This window comes from Xenia sp. Carnegie-2017, unplaced genomic scaffold (genome assembly GCF_021976095.1).
Source record: "Xenia sp. Carnegie-2017 unplaced genomic scaffold, XeniaSp_v1 HiC_scaffold_16, whole genome shotgun sequence".
In the NCBI taxonomy this organism is placed as follows: domain Eukaryota; kingdom Metazoa; phylum Cnidaria; class Anthozoa; order Malacalcyonacea; family Xeniidae; genus Xenia; species Xenia sp. Carnegie-2017.
The window spans coordinates 14,314,578-14,334,387 of NW_025813469.1; the positions used below are offsets into that span (position 1 = coordinate 14,314,578).

A 19,810-nucleotide genomic window follows, 5' to 3' on the forward strand; every position below is an offset into this window, starting at 1 on the left:
TTGTGTTACTTTCATCTGCGACACAATGTATTCATAATTCTACAAAGACCTTTCTATTTATTCATTGATTTCGTTAAAAAACCTTGCATTGATTTGGAACTTTTTGAAAACATTCAATTTTTTTTCTACTTAAAGTTAATGTCTTTGGCAGGTGAATGGAAATATCAAGTATAGTAAATTAGGCAAGCCAAAGGAAGTGAAATATGGATAGATGAGGGAAATGTAGATAGATGAGGATCGTGGAGTAAAACATGGATGGATGGAGTGAAATACCAAATATGGATAGATAAGTGTGAAATATGGATGGATAGAGTGAAATATGGATGGATAGATTGAAATATGGATGGATAGAGTGAAATATGGATGGAAAAAGTGAAATATGGATGGATAGAGTGAAATATGGATGGATAGAGTGAAATATGGATGGATAGAGTGAAATATGGATGGAAAAAGTGAAATATGGATGGATAGAGTGAAATATGGATGGAAAAAGTGAAATATGGATGGATAGAGTGAAATATGGATGGAAAAAGTGAAATATGGATGGATAGAGTGAAATATGGATGGAAAAAGTGAAATGAAGGCAATTGATGAAAGTAATTGGATAAAGGTGAATCTGGTCACCTGCATAATGATGAAAGCCTGATTGGTTAATGGATGAATTACTTTCCTTGTCATGGCAAAGATTTGTACTTTAAGTGAAGAAATGGACCAAGTCAACAGATATTGAGCTATCTTCCATGAATATATGAGGAAATGCAGCAAGTTTGATTAAACAAATAATTTTGTGGTCGGAATGCGAAATTTGAAAGCTCTCCTTGGTCTAATCACCTTCCCACGTGATCGACACGTCAGCAAAGCAAAGTACACTAGGATAATGGAGGATATTAGAAGGACGTAGATAGGGAAAGTGTACCATATATCCATCAAAGGTTCATCGTCACTTGAGTCCCAGTCGTTTGGAACGGGAAAGTTGACTTTGTTTTGTCGTGATAGGTCTATCAATGCAGGCTAAACAGGGGAGAAAAGTAGATGATTTCGTTTTGCGAACTAATGACAACCCATTTCTTTAATTAAAGTAATAAAGAAACAAAATAGACGTGTAGCAGTTACGAAACAGTGAAACAACGCCCCAGACACCCAATATAGGGAATAAACAGTCACGCTATTGCATTTAAGGGTCTGTTTACATGATCCCGGTAGCCGGGATTCAGCAAAGCGTTAAATGATTTTGGCAAATGGAAGTGATTCAATACTCGTCATCAGATAAATCTTCCCGAGAAATTTCACAATATTCTGATTCAATAACTACGCAAAAATTTAAAATTACAATAACCAATATGGCTTAATTTATGAATTTCAGCAGGAATGACTTGTGGCGCTTAACAAACAGTTGTAATTTATACGCTTAAAGTTTTGCCTTTCTTCAATGCCTCGAAATCATTTCACGCCTCAGTACACTTGCCTGGTAGGTAGCAGGTCAGTTGTATTTTCTGACCAATAGGAACACTGAGCAGAATAACCGCAGCCAGCGGTCTAATTATATTTAAAGAAGCGAAGTAGTTCTACTGTTTATCCCTTATAGTGCGTCAAAAGTTCCATCATTCAGGATCAAACATCGACATATCTTTGATAAAGATTCTATATTTCAGTTTTTTTGTCGAACTGGCTGAAACATAACCATTTTTCTCTTATTTTTACTCACCGAAGGTTTGGGATAATACAAAGACACCGAACTGTTAAAGACAACAAACTCTCAACTGATATTTTACTGACATATCTTAGTAACATACCTGACCAATCCATAACAGTTTAGGTTGATTATAAAGATCGCCGGAAGATGAAACATTTAAAGGTTGTGCTTCCGACCAAGTGTATTTATGGCATACAGGCAAATCTTTCGCCTTGGCTGGTCCCAACCGTGAATCCAATACTTTTGAGTATCGATTTAAATTATTACCTAAGAAAAATTGAACAGTGACATAGATGTTCTCGGTGGTAAATGAAACATAACACCTCATATGTCCCCCAAATATCCATGTTATCCCCCAATTGATGCATCTGTCTTCCAACTGCGGTGCAACCGTGGCGTAATTGATGTGCAATTGAATATAAATAGCTTTTCCTACCTTCCATTCTTTGAGGTTGAACCTGCAGCTCGCCGTCTTCAATCGTATTTCCCTTAAATTCGGCAAACGTTGAAGATAGCTCATTACTTGATGTGAACTTCAACATGTCGCTTAACAACCAAAAACAATCTAATGAAAGAGAAGAGGGCAATCCTTATCAAGTCGAAGAAGTCTTCTTCACAACAGAATCATCTATTTGTAAAGTATTACATACAGTGTATATCGTTAAAGAAATTTTATACGTATCACCAAATCTTTTTACGGTAAAAGCACATCATTATAAGACAGTGGTTTAGCCAGCCCGCAGGTTTGCTTGTGTTATGTAAAGATTTTGATATTCAATGAATATAAAAACAATAGATATATATAGAAATAAACAATGGTATTGAATTTTGAATACGAGGAGCTAAGCATGTAGCTCATCATCGCTGACTGTCGAGCCTCAAGCTGTTATGTTCAAAAATAAAATGCATTGTGTTGCAACGAGAAACGTTTCGATTTTGATCCAATGATTAAGATATCTAACATAAATGTAGTTTAAAATGCCATCATTGAAAAACTTATCATTCCCAAAACAGAAACTCATTTCTAAGAAAATTAATCTCTAATACTATAAAGCACTTCACTGTAGCTTACTCCTGTTTCATAAAAGCACTTACCTCGCTGTAAGAGCGCGCTATCAAGACAATTGGAATCTCCATACAGAACAATCCGTCCGCCGTCTTCTGGCATGGTTTGATAAAGTCCCAATACTGGAACATTAAGAGCTGTCCTACTTTTGCCCGATGTAACTTCGTAGCTTTGATCGTTCAACTTTGTCTTTATTACGATGCCATGGGAGGGAAATTTCAAAATGCTTGTACCAGATGCGTAATAAACTAGGAAAGAAGAGAAGCAAAAGCGCATATATATCTTCATGTTGAGATCTTAAAAGATACGTGAGTGTCGGACGAGGTCTGTTGTTAAGACCAAAGTTTGGTTGTACTAAGGTCTCTTTGCATAGACTGATGTCTCTTTCTACAGAGCAAGTTCTAGTTGAGCTGACCAAGTCCTAGTTGTGCAGAGCAAATTCTAGTTGTGCAGAGCAAATTCTAGTTGTGCAGAGCAAGTTTTAGTTGTGCAGAGCAAATTCTAGTTGTGTAGAGCAAGTTCTAGTTGTGTAGAGCAAGTTCTAGTTGTGTAGAGCAATTTCTAGTTGTTCAGAGCAAGTTTTAGTTGTGTAGAGCAAATTCTAGTTGTGTAAAGAAAGTTTTAGTTGTGCAGAGCAAATTCTAGTTGTGTAGAGCAAGTTCTAGTTGTGCAGAGCAATTTCTAGTTGTGCAGAGCAAGTTTACTAGTTATAATACAGACCAAACTTCTAGTTGAACAGACAAAAGTCTCATCTACAAACCGAGATCCTAATGTAAATTTTAAACCAAACCAACTCTTCGCCTCTTGGACTAACTTACCCGAGTTATCGGCAAGCGTATAATCTCCTTCATACACTTCATCACTAAACGCCATATTCCACGGGGCTAACAGTTCATTGAGAGCTGGCACATTCGCTCCCCCCGTATCTGGCATCCACCACTGTCGAGTATTTTCGTCGTAGAATTTCACTTTTTCATAACTTCTACATTGTACCAATCGGCAACGACGATTAAGGATAATCCGTGTTTTCTACATCTTCGCGTAGTTTCGTGATTTCTTCGGGAAAATACTCTTCCTCGGCATCGACTATCATCAGAGTCCCTGGGGCGAGAATCAGGTGTATCTAACACAGTGAATTTTATGGGGTAAGGGCTATTGCATTGCATGTTGACTTACCATACTGTGATGCATTAAAACAAGTCAAAGGCAACCCTAAAGTGTTGAGAAAATGCAAAATTTAGAACTTGGGAATTCGGAAGATGTCCTTCAGTAGCAAAAAACATGTTTTCCATAAGTCGTCCATAATCAAATCGAAGTTTTGTCGCATACATGTTGACATAAATAAAATAACATAAATTCGTTATTGAATGACATAAAAATCTCATGGTACTGTGTCGACAAGGCTACAGATGTTACATGTTTGTAAATGTAGATCGTCCAGGTTGGTATAGACCTGAGAAGGACTGTTTTGTTGTTGTTGACTGAGTTTCGACAACTTTAGCGGTAGTCATCTTCAAAGTCAAAAAGGTCATAATTTTTGACTCTGAAGAAGACTACCGCTAAGGTTGTCGAAACGTCTGTCAACAACAACAAAAACAGTTCTTCTCAGGACTATACTAACCTGGACGATCTACATTTACAACATGTAACAATACTCCCGGATTCAAACCATTTACTTTAAGGCTACAGATGTAATGACGAAAAACCAGGTCTGTAGAACTTCTCATGAAGTCCGCGATTAACAAAAACCTCAAATGTGAGCACACGGTAGCGCCTTTTGATTGCCTGTATGCTACCGGAAGTGATTTGAACGTCATGCCGCATGCTTCCTAGAAAGGTGGTTCCTTATATTTAACTCTCACCAAGTACTTCGATGAAATGTCCTTGCTTTGTGATATAATTGAACATATCTCGAAAATTTGTGTGTATATGGTCTCCATTCCTGTAAAAATAAAACAGTATTACAGGAAAAGGGGATTTCTTAGAAATCAAATGACTCGGACAGCAAATATAAATAAAAGATAAGGAGGGTTGGTATTTATAAAAGAAAGAACATAAGCTTTACTGTAAAATATCTTTCCCTTGTTTTACACGATTCAAATCTTCAGTTTACAATACTATAATACTTGTAGTTTGCTTCACCCGATATATATTATAAAACAAACTCGAAAAGCATCGACTTGTAAACTCAAGATGCGAGTTATGTTGACAAGAGGCAAGATTTTCAATGTCGCGAATTTTGAGTTCATAAGATGATCGATTTTTCATTAAGTTTTCTATAATATTTCTTTAAAATGTTGTCCGGTTTTCATTATATGTATCACACAAAGAAAATGCAACTGCTTACCAATCTAATGGACTATTTTTCATTTTTAGATTGTCTCGAGGAAAATAACCAGGAGGATATCGTAAATTGTGATACTGATCCCACAGGATTCTCTTCCTAAACGAAAGAGAGTGTTACAAAGTTACAAAGTGATCAAGGTTTTAGAATATACTTTTTCTCTTCGTGTCAAGAACAAATATGCAAGAACAACCTTCTCTGGTGTTGGCATTATTCTGGCTCTTACTGGTAACTTAATTGTTGAGGTACTTCGATTCATTTCGTCACCCTAGTTTTAAATAGAAAAAATATCAATTGTCAAAACAATAGATAACGCAAATGGTGATTTAGGTAGTAGTGATTTAGGTGATGGTGAAACTGGCAATGGTGGTTCTGGCTAATGTGATTTAGATGATGGTGATTTAAATGATGCTGATTCAGGTGATGGTGAAACTGGCTAAGGTGAAACATGGTTAACATGGTAACATTCATGTAATGTTATTCATGTAATGGTCATTAAGGTAATGGTCATTAGGTAATGGTAATGGTCATTAAGGTAATGGTCATTAAGGTAATGGTCATTAAATGGGTAATGGTCATTAAGGTAATGGTCATTAAGGTAATGGTCATTAAGGTAATAGTCATTAAGGTAATGGTCATTAAGGTAATGGTCATTAAGGTAATGTCACAGGTAATGGGTAATGTCATTAAGGTAATGGTCATTAAGGTAATGGTCATTAAGGTAATGGTCATTCAGGTAATGGTCATTAAGGTAATGGTCAGGTAATAGTGATTCAGTCGTCAATCACCATCATGGAAGGAGAGATATGTTCTCTCCCACTTCTTTACAATAAAAGCGAAGAGTTGAAGTGAATTTTTCTTTCACTCGACAACTCAACTCACCTGAGGTGGGGAGGAAATGTTGATTGACACGTGACCTTCAGCAATACCTGACCACGTGGACGACGCTGGATTAACCCGGATGAACAAAGCAAGATAACCCGACCAAGGCCACAAAACTCGAGAATACGCAAAGGAAATCTAAGAAAAAACGGAAGCTTGCCACACATGGATAAATAAAATTCAAATAAGTACACGGTTATTGAATTGACTTCTACAGGTTGTGTCGTATTTTATTACACTTACATCAATCCTATCTCCATTTTGAGGTAAATATGGATGCCAAACAGGCTGAAGAAAAATATATATATACATTAATTTAAAATACCCGTGAAACACATAGTAGCGATGAATAGCACAACAGGTGACTTTTCACTCTTGCTATGTAAATATTTTGTGTTCACAGTGTGTAAAACAGTTCATTTCATAAAAAATGAATTATGGAGATGATTCAATCTGCATGCTGGCTACGTTATTGCTATCGCACATCGATGTTGCGCACGAGAGTATGAATGAGGAGAGTTGATTTGGGATGTTTTTGTAGCATTATTAACAGCTGGAGAATTTCGGTGTTTCCACAATGTAATGAATTTCACAGTAATGCTTTGCGAGCTCGGGTTTACACATTAAACTAAAATACATTGAACGCTACCTGTAATACAAAACCGTAATAATTTTTGAAGCCGTGATTTTACCCCAGACACGCCTATGTAGTCAATCAATTATAACTCCGCGAGAGAATCTCGAACACTAAACACGCGTGTCTGGGGCAAAATCTCGCGTGTCTGGGGTGAAATTTGGCATCAATTATCTCCTTCAGGTAGCGTTCCATGTATTTTAGTTCAATGGTTTCACTTCTGTTATCGAACTTCTGGTCGTAAAGTGCAAAGTTCAGGGATTGTTTTCTGATATGACAAATGTGAGATAATGTCTTTCTTTGACTTGATTCTCGTTATTTCTCATTCTTGGACCTACCACAATAGGGTGTTGTGCATGGAGCAGGCTTGGTCATACGTACATGTAAACATTTATTTGAATGCCACGCAATTGGCCGTTTACGGCTAGCTAAGCGAGAAAAGCATTACCGCGAGATTCATTGTTAACCGTCGATCCTGTTTCCTAAAGTTTAGCAATTGTCATTGAAAGTCATTATGGTGGAAGCAAGAAGCGGCGGAGGTTACATTGCTCGCATATGTAATAAATATAAATTAGAATAATTAAATATTTGATAATAATAACAAATGTTGTAAAAGTAATTATAACATGCAGTTCATAAAGCTACCTCGCCGACAATGGCACCAGTAACGGCCATACCATTCAATACAGTAACCTTGAATGAAAAATGAATGAAAACGATAAATTGAAACAGTTTAAGAAATACATATTTACGCTAAAACAAACGTCAAGATTATTTAACTCTTTCATCTACGATCAGTAGTGACTTTACTAACTTAAATTCAGGGACCTGTAACATTGAGAACAGGCAAAAGCTAAGGTGTAAAACTTGAGAGAAGCGAAGATAAAGATTCCATATTATCTCATTGAAATATCTGAAATAGCCAACAAATTCTCTTAACTAAAACATTACCACTAAGATAAATGTTCCACATAGTTTAATTCAAATCTCTAAAATAACCTACAAATTCTCTTAACTAAAACATTACCACTAAGATAAATGTCCCACATTAATTCAAATATCTGAAATAACCTACAAATTCTCTTAACTAAAACATTACCACTAAGATAAATGTCCCACATAGATTAATTCAAATATCTGAAATAACATACAAATTCTCTTAACTAAAACATTACCACTAAGATAAATGTCCCATTAACATTAATATCTCAATAACCTATAAATTCTCTTAACTAAAACATTACCACTAAGATAAATGTCCCACATAGATTAATTCAAATATCTAAAATAACCTACAAATTGTCTTAACTAAAACATTACCACTAAGATAAATGTTCCACATCAATTAAAATATCGAAAGTAGCCAACAACTTCTCTAAACTAACACATTACCACTACTGACTACGATAATTGTTCCACATAGATTAATTCAAAGATCGAAAGTAACAAACAACTTCTCTAAACTAAAACACAACCACTACCAAGATTCCGCATTAACATAACGTTTCCATATCAACTTACATTCACAATGACAGGAACACTAAACGCGTAGAGAGGTTGTTCACAATATGGCCACATATATGGACATTCCGTCAGATCCACGTAACTCGGACTCAGACTGGCTTGAGGTTTATAACTGGATAATACTTGATATGCCTTGATAAGATCGAGCTTACCATGACCTACAATAAAAAGATTACAAATCTCTTGAAATATTTGCAGTTTATTTAGGCAAAACGAGATCAAATTATAGTAGAAAGGCTCATGTATAGGACAAGGCATCTTGAACTGGCTGAAAAATTTGTTTATCCCCCCCCCGTCATATGAGATCGAATTATAGTAGAAAGGCTCATGTATAGGACAAGGCATCCTGAACTGGCTGAAAAAATTCGTTTATGCCCCCCCGGTCATATGAGAAAACGATAGAGATGACAAATTCTTCACTTTATACAGAGCGCCTAACGACATTTCAAGATAAAAATTCCGCTCAGACGAGAATTCATTCTTTCAGATGAATTACGTCGACAAGATTCATCTCACCTTGTTCAAAGATATTTGCCAAGGGTATCCGTCTGGCTGATGCCAATAACGCCTGCTTCATGCTGGCTGGGTTAATGACGTCACCACGATGACGCACTGAACTATAAATATACGTACATGTAAATTTAAAGAACTGTTCTAGATTACGTAAATGCACGATGTTGCAAGACTTTTTTTAAGTCTTTGGTACCTTGTGCAATATATTACAAATTCTATGACGCTGTTTTTGATGAAAGAAATACGGAAGTTATTGTGCTATGTAATACATAATGCTTTATCAACATTTGCAAGAAAAGTTCGAAAATTCGAAGAGTTTTAGAAACGTTACAAACTCTGAATCTACGTGAACTCAAAACTAAGCGAGTTGCTTTAAAAATCTTTCTATTTTCATAGCGGAAATTTTGAGCTACCTCAGTAGTAAGGTGACAGCGCCAGCAACAACAGGAGATGCAACGCTTGTACCGGATAGCGATCGACAACCACCTCTGGAAATACAAATGAAGAAATTAGAGGCTTTTCTAGAATGAACTAGCATACGAAATCACCTCGAATAGAGCACTGCGGTCAGCCAAAAAAATCGGTACTTTCCTTACTTTTCGCAACAGCTCTAACCTCTAATCCGTTTACTATAGTCCTAATCTAATTCTGGAAATAAATTGAAAGTCTTCTTCCGCAAGAAATAGCAATAAAAACTCATCCATTGATCAAGTCAGTTGAATCACAAACCTCAATTTAGAACTCCTCACTCCAGAACCATAGGTAACAAGATCAGGTTTGACACGGCCATAACCACCGGGTAGCTCCTGACAACGGAGGAAAGCTTGACTTTAAAATCATAATACATACATCTAATAGCATACGAGGGTATAAGAAAAAAATAGCATGGCTTCCAGGAGATTTACGTACATCAGAATCAACGGAATTGGCTTTTTAAATTATATCAAGTAGAATACTTATCAACAAAAATAGTTTCAAAGAAATTTCGAGAAACCAATCAGAATCATTGATACTTTCTGAATTCTTTAAGAGTTTTATTGTCATATCGATCTATCAATATTGTTGCCAATGAAGTGCCAGTTGGAAAATGGATTGCCAACAATATTGATAGATCGATATGACAATAAAACGCTTATAGAATTCAGAAAGTATGAACGCCTCGAGCTCAAACTTGGTAAAGCTAAATTGGACTTAGAATCATTGATATTTGAACTGACAAATATCATACGTACCCAGGTAGTCATTCCACGGGATGAAAAGCGCGCAATTTGATCTTCAAAGTTGATTCCTCCGACACCAATAACGTCCATCTGATCCGCAGGGTTGTTCAACGTTCTACACAGGTGGAGAATATCACGATTCGGTAAGAAAAATATTGCCATTGTTATTACAAGTTTTAATAATCCGTACTAAAGCTTATACATAAATACCCGTAAAGTGGACGGTCGTTTCCACTTAGGGTAGAGGGGGGGAGGGGGCACGGAATTGATGATGGGGAAAATTGTACACAGGACTCCAAATGAGGAGGGGTTTGCGCACAGCATTGCTCTTGGGGAGGGGGATTGTACAGATAAGTATTAGAGGGCACTCACAGTGGAAGAGGGTGTGCACAGCATTACTAGTGGAAAGGGGGGTTGTACAAAATGTTGAGAGTGAGAAAGGAGGTTATATACAGGATCATTGATGTGGAAGGGGTTATACAGAGTGTTTCAGGGGTTGTACAGAGTATTGCAGAGGGAGGAGATTACAATTTTCAAAAATCCGTATCAAAGCAAGAAGCAAATGCATAAATACCCGTAAAGTGGACCGTCATTTCCAATGGCCGACACCATTATAACACCATTAGCCGTCAGTTCCCATACCTAGCACGGTAGATAAAGTTAACATAATTAAGAGTAGTTTCAGACCATCGAAACGATTTACAGTCTTTCTAGTCCTCAAAACGATATCTCAATACGGACCTTGTCAACGAAAGGTTGATCCATGAAGTCTGGACCACCAATACTTAAATTAAGAACGTCAACTTTCTTTAATATCGCGTAGTTAAACGCGTCCAAAAACCAAGATGTATAGGAAATCTGAAATCAAACATTACAAATACACCCATGATATCCTTAAATATCCTTAATATAACCCATAATATCCTCTAACATCCGTAAGTTATAATTATGTTACAGTCTCGGACGAGTTTTCATGATATTCAGACGGTTATCAAGTGCTGGTTTCTTAAATTACAAGGAAATTCATTCGCCGACTGCTGTAAACAAAATAGTACAGGCGATACGTAGGTGCAAAACAAGATCGAACAGATTGTACAGCGGCTTCTACACACATAAACCCAGCAAACAAACACTGATTTGTAAACAAACCTGGTTATTTGTAAAAACTCTGTAAATATGGAGGTCCGCATCAGGAGCGAAACCTAAACATTCTTTGGAAGCGATGACACCAGCTACAAACGTACCATGTCCAAGACCTTAAAAATAAGCAGAAGGTCAGCAAAGAAAGCAAACGGTCTGTAGAGTTAGCAAAGGGTAGAGGGTCAGCAGTGAAAGAGTAGGGTCAGTGGAAAAAGAGGAGGGTCAGCAGTGAAAGGATAGCGTCCGTGGAAAAAGAGGAGGGTCAACAGAGTAAGTAGAGGGTAGGAAGAGGAAGCAGAGGGCTAGAAAAGGAAGAAAAGGGTTAATAGGGTAAGCAAAGGGTCAGAAGACGAAGCGAAGAGCTGGTATAGAGAAACCAAAAAGTCAGTAGAATAAGCAAAAGAACAAAATAAAAAAAATTTTACGAAACAGTTATGGCAATGATAGTTTAAATTTCCTGGTACGTAGGTTGACTCATTAGAGAATTAATTGCATGGTTCAATTTACCATCATCCATTGATTTTTCATTTGTCCAGTTCGTTCTATCTTTGATATTCTTGAAATGTGGATGTTGTTGATGTAATCCTGTATCAAACACTGCCACTTTCACACCTTGTCCAGTGTAACCCATGCTCCACAATATATCTGCTTGTAACGTCTGTGTGATCTTAAAGAATCAACAAGAAAAGGAAACATTAAAATTACTTTTTAAGAGTTTTTGTTGTAGAATATTCAATCAAGAGCCATCGACAAAATCATGGCGTCAACATGGAGGGTTAAAGCTGTTTGCTGCATGGTAATATCCAGGGCTGGAAGATATGGGGGGGGGGGTGTTTATTAATCACTCCAGGTATCATTGAGTACACCAGTATAGTAAATTCAATATAATCCTATCACTCCAGATATCAAAGAGTACACCAGTATAGTAAATTCAATATAATTCTATCACTCCAGGTATCAAAGAGTCACCAGTATAGTAAATTCAATAAATTCTATCAATCAGGTATCACAAGAGTACATAGTAAATAAATAATAAAATTCTATCACTCCAGATATCAAAGAGTACACCAGTATAGTAAATTCAATATAATTTTATCACTCCAGATATCAATGAGTACACCAGTATAGTAAATTCAATATAATTCTATCACTCCAGATATCAAAGAGTACACCAGTATAGTAAATTCAATATAATTCTATCACTCCAGATATCAAAGAGTACACCAGTATAGTAAATTCAATATAATTCTATCACTCCAGATATCAAAGAGTACACCAGTATAGTAAATTCAATATAATTCTATCACTCCAGGTATCAAAGAGTACACCAGTATAGTAAATTCAATATAATTCGATCACTCCAGATATCAAAGAGTACACCAGTATAGTAAATTCAATATAATTTTATCACTCCAGATATCAATGAGTACACCAGTATAGTAAATTCAATATAATTCTATCACTCCAGGTATCAATGAGTACACCAGTATAGTAAATTCAATATATTTCTATCACTCCAGGTATCAAAGAGTACACCAGTATAGTAAATTCAATATAATTCTATCACTCCAGGTATCAAAGAGTACACCAGTATAGTAAATTCAATATAATTCTATTACTCCAGATATCAAAGAGTACACCAGTATAGTAAATTCAATATAATTCTATCACTCCAGATATCAATGAGTACACCAGTATAGTAAATTCAATATAATCTTATCACTCCAGATATCAAAGAGTACACCAGTATAGTAAATTCAATATAATTCTATCACTCCAGATAACAAAGAGTACACCAGTATAGTAAATTCAATATAATTTTATCACTCCAGATATCAAAGAGTACACCAGTATAGTAAATTCAATATAATCTTATCACTCCAGATATCAAAGAGTACACCAGTATAGTAAATTCAATATAATCTTATCACTCCAGATATCAATGAGTACACCAGTATAGTAAATTCAATATAATACTATCACTCCAGATAACAAAGAGTACACCAGTATAGTAAATTCAATATAATACTATCACTCCAGATATCAAAGAGTACACCAGTATAGTAAATTCAATATAATACTATCACTCCAGATAACAAAGAGTACACCAGTATAGTAAATTCAATATAATTCTATCACTCCAGATATCAAAGAGTACACCAGTATAGTAAATTCAATATAATACTATCACTCCAGATAACAAAGAGTACACCAGTATAGTAAATTCAATATAATATAATCACTCCAGATAACAAAGATTACAACGCCTGCTTAGTAAGATTGCATCTTTCTGGACTGGTATCAAAGTGCATATACGAAAGTATGAAAAATATAAACCTGACGTGGTATGGCCCTCAGTAGCCTTCTTTTTGCAGGATCCTCAATATTTGACATTTGAAGCTTCAAAAGTGGAAAAACGTTGATTGATTTAATGATAAAATCCAAGTTTAAAAATAAACATATAATTACTATGCTCTGGTACATTACAATGAAACCTTTTACTGTTTGATTGCCAATGCAACACAATAAAACCCACAGCTTCTACTAACCATGGAAAGGCTAGAACGAGTCCCCTTTCGAGCACTCCAGTCATCAACAGTCCAGCAGTTGTCATGGCAACCACCAGAACTATTACCATCTTGGTCATCATCAACTTCTGCAAAGAAATATCAACATAATTTAGTGGAACTTGATCATCACACAAATTACAATTTAGAAAACTTCTCTTAGAGGGAATGCAAAGTTTACCTTCAGCGTAATGAAGAAATCTTTGAACTTTTCTTTGAGGAGTTACTTTCCGTATCTTGGGATGTAATAGAAGAGCTTCGAGCCCTTCTTCTTCACTCTGACTTATCTAAACAAATAAAAAAAATAACATTTTAACAAGTGTTACATGTCTCAAATTCTAACTACTACACTAAATTATCCATCATTATATACCCCCAGTACCCGCAGTTAAATCATTCATCCATTTAAACCACTGTTAGTTTATACTATATTATACTACATTATCCATCATTATATACCTCCAGTACCCACAGTTAAACCATTCATCCATTTAAACAACTGTTAGTTTATACTATATTATACTACATTATCCATCATTATATACCTCCAGTACCCACAGTTAAACCATTCATCCATTTAAACCACTGTTAGTTTATACTATATTATACTACATTATCCATCATTATATACCTCCAGTACCCACAGTTAAACCATTCATCCATTTAAACCACTGTTAGTTTATACTATATTATACTACATTATCCATCATTATATACCTTACCACAGTTAAACCATTCATCCATTTAAACACTGTTAGTTTATACTATATTATACTACATTATCCATCATTATATACCCAGTTTAAACCATTCATCCATTTAAACCACTGTTAGTTTATACTATATTATACTACATTATCCATCATTATATACCTTCAGTACCCACAGTTAAACCATTCATCCATTTAAACCACTGTTAGTTTATACTATATTATACTACATTATCCATCATTATACCTCCAGTACCACAGTTAAATCATTCATCCATTTAAACCATTGTTATTTATACTATATATACTTATCCATCAGTATATACCTCCAGTACCCACAGTTAAACCATTCATCCATTTAAACCACTGTTAGTTTATACTATATTATACTAAATTATCCATCATTATATACCCCCAGTACCCACAGTTAAGTACCCACAGTTAAATCATTCATCCATTTAAACCACAGTTAGTTTATACTATATTATACTACATTATCCATCATTATGTACCTCCAGTACCCACAGTTAAGTCATTCATCCATTTAAACCACTGTTAGTTTATACTATATTATACTACATTATCTATTATTATTACACTCCAATGAGTATATCATTTATCCATGTTTACATCACTTTATCCATTGCTATGCTTTTCTAAATGCATCTGTGATGAAGTTGGAGTGCTAACATACTACGAAATGTAAATTACTCTACTTTTTCTTAATGATTCATGAAAAAATATCACTTAAACAAAAGACGGTTCAACAGAAGACCAAACGTAAAGAGGTTAACCAGCACCTATTCCTTTGGCCAAGCCTTTCGAGGGGATGGGGGCACACAGAATTGATGGCGAGGTGATAAAAATTGTACACAGGACTCCAAAAGGGGAAGGGTTGCACAGGGCATTGTTTTTGGGAAGTGGGCTTGTACGGAGAAGTGTTAGTGGGTACTCATTGGGTGGACATTGTACACCAGTATTGCTATTGGAAAGGGGGGTAGTACAGAGTGTTGATAGTGAGGATGGAGGTTGTAAACAGAATTGCTGATGTGGAGGGGGGCTATACAGAGTGTTCCAGGGTAGTTGTATAGAGTGTTGCAGAGGGGTAGGAGTTCACAATATATACACTCACCCTTATCAACGAGAAGTCACTGGGAAACTGTCTGGCAGGATTGTTACGAGGAATCAACTCCCACGAAGGTACATGGACGATACTTAAAGCTTCGCTCACAAACACAATTCGCTTTGGTTCAGTATAGTATCCGTCGAACAGCACAATGTATTCTATTACAACGAAACGCCAGACACGTTGACATGCTGAAGATTGAAATACAAAGCAAAGAAATTCAAACATACACACCATTTTCCACAACAGAAGTTTTAAAATCAAACCATAATCCTTCGGTTTTATTTTTGATGCAACCAAGTGGTACGTGACTGGCTCGTGTCAAAACACAAACCAAAATAACAAACACTAACAATCTATGTTTTTCACGCCACCATTTTGCAATATCTGAGACAAAAACCATAGCCAAATTACGAGAGGAAACACCAAATAATTCTTTCCATCCATATCTCTACATTTTCATTTGGTTCGAAGTATCTTTTGAAGCTTGATGTTGAAATTCTGACGGTATTTCATGCAGTATAGAACGTCATTCTGTTCGCCATCTTGAAAGATGATATCTAGCATGTGGCACAAACACCTCGATTTCATTGGTTAATAGGTCGTCTCCGTGGAAACATGAGACTTAAAAGAAATATTTCACATAAAATCATCGGTCATTGTAATAATTGCACATTGTCCGACTTCAAATTAGTTCTTGCACATCTCATTGGACGACATTTTATTGTTGACGCAAAAACCACCAGGCATTTCTGTTCGTAATATTATAAACACAAAAAAAATTGGGAAAGCAAAGACAAAAATATCGAACAAAGATTTGAGAAATGTTTCAATATATTAAGATATTGTTCAATCATATTGTACTCAGATACAAAAATTATTGATTGGATAAATGTGTATGACTTTGATAGGAAAATTAGAACGTCTCACAAAGAAAATTTCACAATCGATAATGTTAAAAAATTTAACATAAAATTAACTGCAGAATGCTTTAACATTGTTTTTACTTAGCAGAAATAGTTAAAAGTTGACGAAAACATAAGAGCGTCAACAGGCAAGCAGTATTAAGTAAATTAGTCTACATGAAGCAAGAATGGGGCTATCCTCCACAAAATAGTAATTTTGATTGCAATAATGATTTTCTTTAGGAAAAAAGCCGCAATTAAGTAGGGATAATTGTTAACATAAAACTGTATTCAAATTTCAAACCACTTCCTAAAAAAACGCTGGCAAATTCACTATCTAAAAAAACAAGGTTCGTCTCGGCTTCCATCTTGCAACTGGCCAAAACTTTTCAGTTTTCTCAAGGGGGCTGAAGGCCACATAGCCAATGAAAATAAGGTTTTGCTTAAAAGAAGCCAAGGGAGTTTTGAGTCTTAAAGGAAATTTTCCATTTGATACAGAAGAAGAAAAAGAAGACAAATAAATTACAGGATAGAATTAGAAAAGGCCAAATAAGAAGACCGACAGAAAGGAGATTGAAAATCAAAATTAAGACACATATAAGGAAATAAAGTTTTTTCTATTTTGAGTCTTGAAAGGATTCATTTTCTCTTTTCAGAAACCTTATTTGACATAAGAACTCTTTGTTTATAACTCTGGAAAATATCGTTTGATATCATTTGGTAATCGCATCAAGATGCCCTTGAAAAAGAAATAAATTATTTAGTCGAAGAACTTTACTATGTAAACAATACTTTTTAAAACCAATGTTGGTAGGAAGGAAACCAATGTTGGTTGAACAGCCCTGTCAGTAAATGAAAGTACAGAAACATTTGAACTTGATTTAAACATCAAAAATATCAGTACTTTCATTAATCTTTCGTTTATCTACATAAGACGCGCTTATCATCGACATTTAAGAGTCGTCAACAGTTTTCAGCAAATTTTTCAAAGATGAAAATAATCGCTATGATATCACCGCTCAACCTTCGTGATCTCAAAGCGGGCGAATATCGACTAATAGTCGTACTTTGTCAACTTTCTGCAGTACAGTTGATTCCGAGAACAGAAGGAAATCTTTCGTATACCGTGAGAAAGTCATAAATGTCTCCAACGTCAAAGGTGCCTATGTGAAAGAAGAAAAAAACGGCTATTGTCCTATTTTATTTCACAAGAACAGTAAAATTTAAGTTAAATATCACAAAAAATATTCTAAAGAACAGTATACGAAATAAACAGTAGTCCTACTTCACTGTTTTAGTGGCATATGACACAAAAGCCTTGTTCCCTATTCTGTGTCCAAAACTCGACCGTTTTTTACGTGCGTCGTTGAAGCAACGTATGAGGCAAATGAGTCCCGCCCAATGACCTGGAACCCAGTCTACTAGATATCTGACTCCGCCAAAATTGTATAGTAATGAGTGAAGCAAGCCGCCATCTTGAAATTTACGACTAATATCTACTTTTGCTGAGTTGATTTGGAATCGCAAAGTTGATAGTCTAGGTTTCATTTTTAAAATGTTTGATAAGATGGGTTTTTTAAACTTTGTTCTAAATTATTTTTCATTTTGAGTTTTGCTACCTTTCAAGATGGCGTCCTTGCCTTACCTTGACACGGTTGTTAGACATCTAGAGGACTGGGCTCTAAATCATTGGTCCCGCTATTCACAAGGTTGAAAACCATATTGTAAAAACTACCTCCGTTTCCGGTTCTGACCAATTCTTGTAGAGATCCACGCAAGATAAGTACATCAGTAAAATCGTATGTGTAAATTCATTGGTTGCCGATTCCTGTCACGTGATGTTAAGACACAGTTTTTACAGCGAATGAAAACCGATATATTTACATAGAACGATCAAACATTCGAGACGGCTACACCACAAACTAGCGTGTACAATCCACGTACTTTATATAGACTACAGCTGTCCAACTTTGTAACGATCCTAAATGAAAAAAAAACTTAATTAGCACATCAGTCAATATTGACAACCTAAATGAAAACGACTTCACCAACTTGAAGAAAACAACTGGCATCAACCATTTTATGGTTTTTCCAAAGAACGACGTCCTCAGACGAAGCACCTCCGCGCTTGGGTCAAGCTCCTCTGAAATGATTAAAAGATAAAAGTTTATCTTATTCGGAGGTTTCCTTATGAAAGTCGTCATCGATAAAGAAGTTAAAAATGACAGATTACAAACCGTTAAAGATACACAAAACACCGGGGGAGCGTACGAGAATCACAGAAGTCAATTTGTAAAAAAATTCTTCAACCATGTTCTGTTGCGGCTATTTGAAACGAAGATTAAGCGAGAATTCTTTTCAAAACATTTAGGGATAAATGTCATCAAGGTTTGGCGATATCTTTCTTTATCTATGTTATGCATCAAGGTAATGGTTATTTTCTCGCTAAAACTGAGCACATTTGAGAACGTCATGTAACACAACATATGAGAGATAGCCGAACTTAACGTTTAATCCTTTTCAACAGACATTTTGACTAATGTAAGATAAATAGACCACTAGGCAGCTAAATTTCTGCCTTCTTTTATCGGAGCATGTTTGATGTTTCATCATATATTTGACAAACTACGATTTCAATCATTCATTTACGCTCTCAGTTAGTAGAAATAAAAGTGGAAATTTACAGTTTCACCTTTTTTGTGAAGTGGAGGAATTCCTTGGATAAATACTCCAGCATCATATCAAACAGATAGACGATTACCTGCAAAGAAAATTGCCTGTAAATAAATATATTTAGCGAATGCACAAAGAAAGGACGAGAAAACGTAAATTTTAGAATATAGAAATTGCCGATTGAAGTTAAAAACATACTTTCTTCCCAGACTTATGTGCCAACAAACTCTCTAATATTGAATTAAAGCTAAATAATGAAAAGTTGTAAAGTTTTTATTTTATAATTTAGAGTCGTAATTTTTGGGCGAAGTTTTCCCATCAATACATGATTAATAAAGTAACTGGTTTTAGTCGTTAGCAAGTTGTTTGCTCTGTGGTTAATTCATCAAAACATAGATATATGTACAAACTAGCCTCTTTGTAAAAACATCTACATCAAAAGAATGACTCTTCAGTCTACAAAATTGAAGAGATGAAACAAGACTATCAGAATAAACCTCCTTAAATGGCTGTTTACTTTATATCAAATAACGAACAATGTACTTTTTTGTAAGGAACAGAAGGATGGCATAAGCTAGTCCCATTTCGTCGCAACTTTCGTTGAATATATTCTTCCACGATGTTGCGTTGTCGACGGTACTCAAAAAATCTTGACATCGACTGAACTGTAGAAGAGTTGAACTTCTTGAAAGATATGACCAACACAACGGTTTCAATTGATTCCAGTAAAACTATATCAAGGGAAGAGAAAGACAAAGAAGTAAATTATGAGCATTTATACATCACTGGTGACGGTGAACTTAGTCTGTAATA

At 35.4% G+C, this 19,810-nt stretch overlaps 2 protein-coding genes across 2 annotated transcripts; both read right to left on the minus strand.

The window, feature by feature from the left end:
* Nucleotides 1–670: 670 nt before the first annotated feature.
* On the minus strand, nucleotides 671–15,969 carry LOC124436466 (membrane-bound transcription factor site-1 protease-like). Its single transcript, XM_046986394.1, is given in 28 exon segments — nucleotides 671–1,011; nucleotides 1,794–1,960; nucleotides 2,130–2,258; nucleotides 2,789–3,007; nucleotides 3,578–3,733; nucleotides 3,736–3,786; nucleotides 3,789–3,860; nucleotides 3,936–3,971; nucleotides 4,622–4,701; nucleotides 5,107–5,198; nucleotides 5,297–5,371; nucleotides 5,986–6,123; nucleotides 6,229–6,273; nucleotides 7,265–7,312; nucleotides 8,141–8,301; nucleotides 8,660–8,760; nucleotides 9,070–9,144; nucleotides 9,386–9,462; nucleotides 9,889–9,991; nucleotides 10,451–10,518; nucleotides 10,618–10,734; nucleotides 11,026–11,132; nucleotides 11,524–11,683; nucleotides 13,354–13,416; nucleotides 13,566–13,672; nucleotides 13,765–13,870; nucleotides 15,426–15,577; nucleotides 15,654–15,969. Coding segments are annotated over 28 exon segments (3,114 nt in total). The 5' UTR covers nucleotides 15,823–15,969; the 3' UTR covers nucleotides 671–771.
* A 953-nt stretch (nucleotides 15,970–16,922) lies between these two features.
* On the minus strand, nucleotides 16,923–19,723 carry LOC124437319. Its single transcript, XM_046987303.1, has 10 exons — nucleotides 19,541–19,723; nucleotides 19,412–19,453; nucleotides 19,196–19,244; nucleotides 19,017–19,085; nucleotides 18,562–18,649; nucleotides 18,377–18,467; nucleotides 18,269–18,305; nucleotides 18,060–18,152; nucleotides 17,392–17,487; nucleotides 16,923–17,063 (listed from the first exon to the last, which is right to left on the minus strand). The coding sequence occupies exons 1-10, from the start codon at nucleotides 19,579–19,581 to the stop codon at nucleotides 17,010–17,012; spliced, it is 660 nt and encodes a 219-aa protein (XP_046843259.1). The 5' UTR covers nucleotides 19,582–19,723; the 3' UTR covers nucleotides 16,923–17,009.
* Between the last annotated feature and the right edge of the window lie 87 nt (nucleotides 19,724–19,810).

What these genes read in the sequence shown, in the direction of transcription:
- LOC124437319 (XM_046987303.1), bottom strand. Translation starts at nt 19,581, where the DNA reads ATGGGACTAGCTTATGCCATCCTTCTGTTCCTTACAAAAAA. An exon ending in CTTCTGTTCCTTACAAAAAA is followed by an intron (nt 19,454 to 19,540) that starts GTACATTGTTCG and finishes TCAATTTTGTAG; the next exon opens with ACTGAAGAGTCATTCTTTTG. An exon ending in TACTGCAGAAAGTTGACAAA is followed by an intron (nt 17,064 to 17,391) that starts GTACGACTATTA and finishes TTCTTTTTCAAG; the next exon opens with GGCATCTTGATGCGATTACC.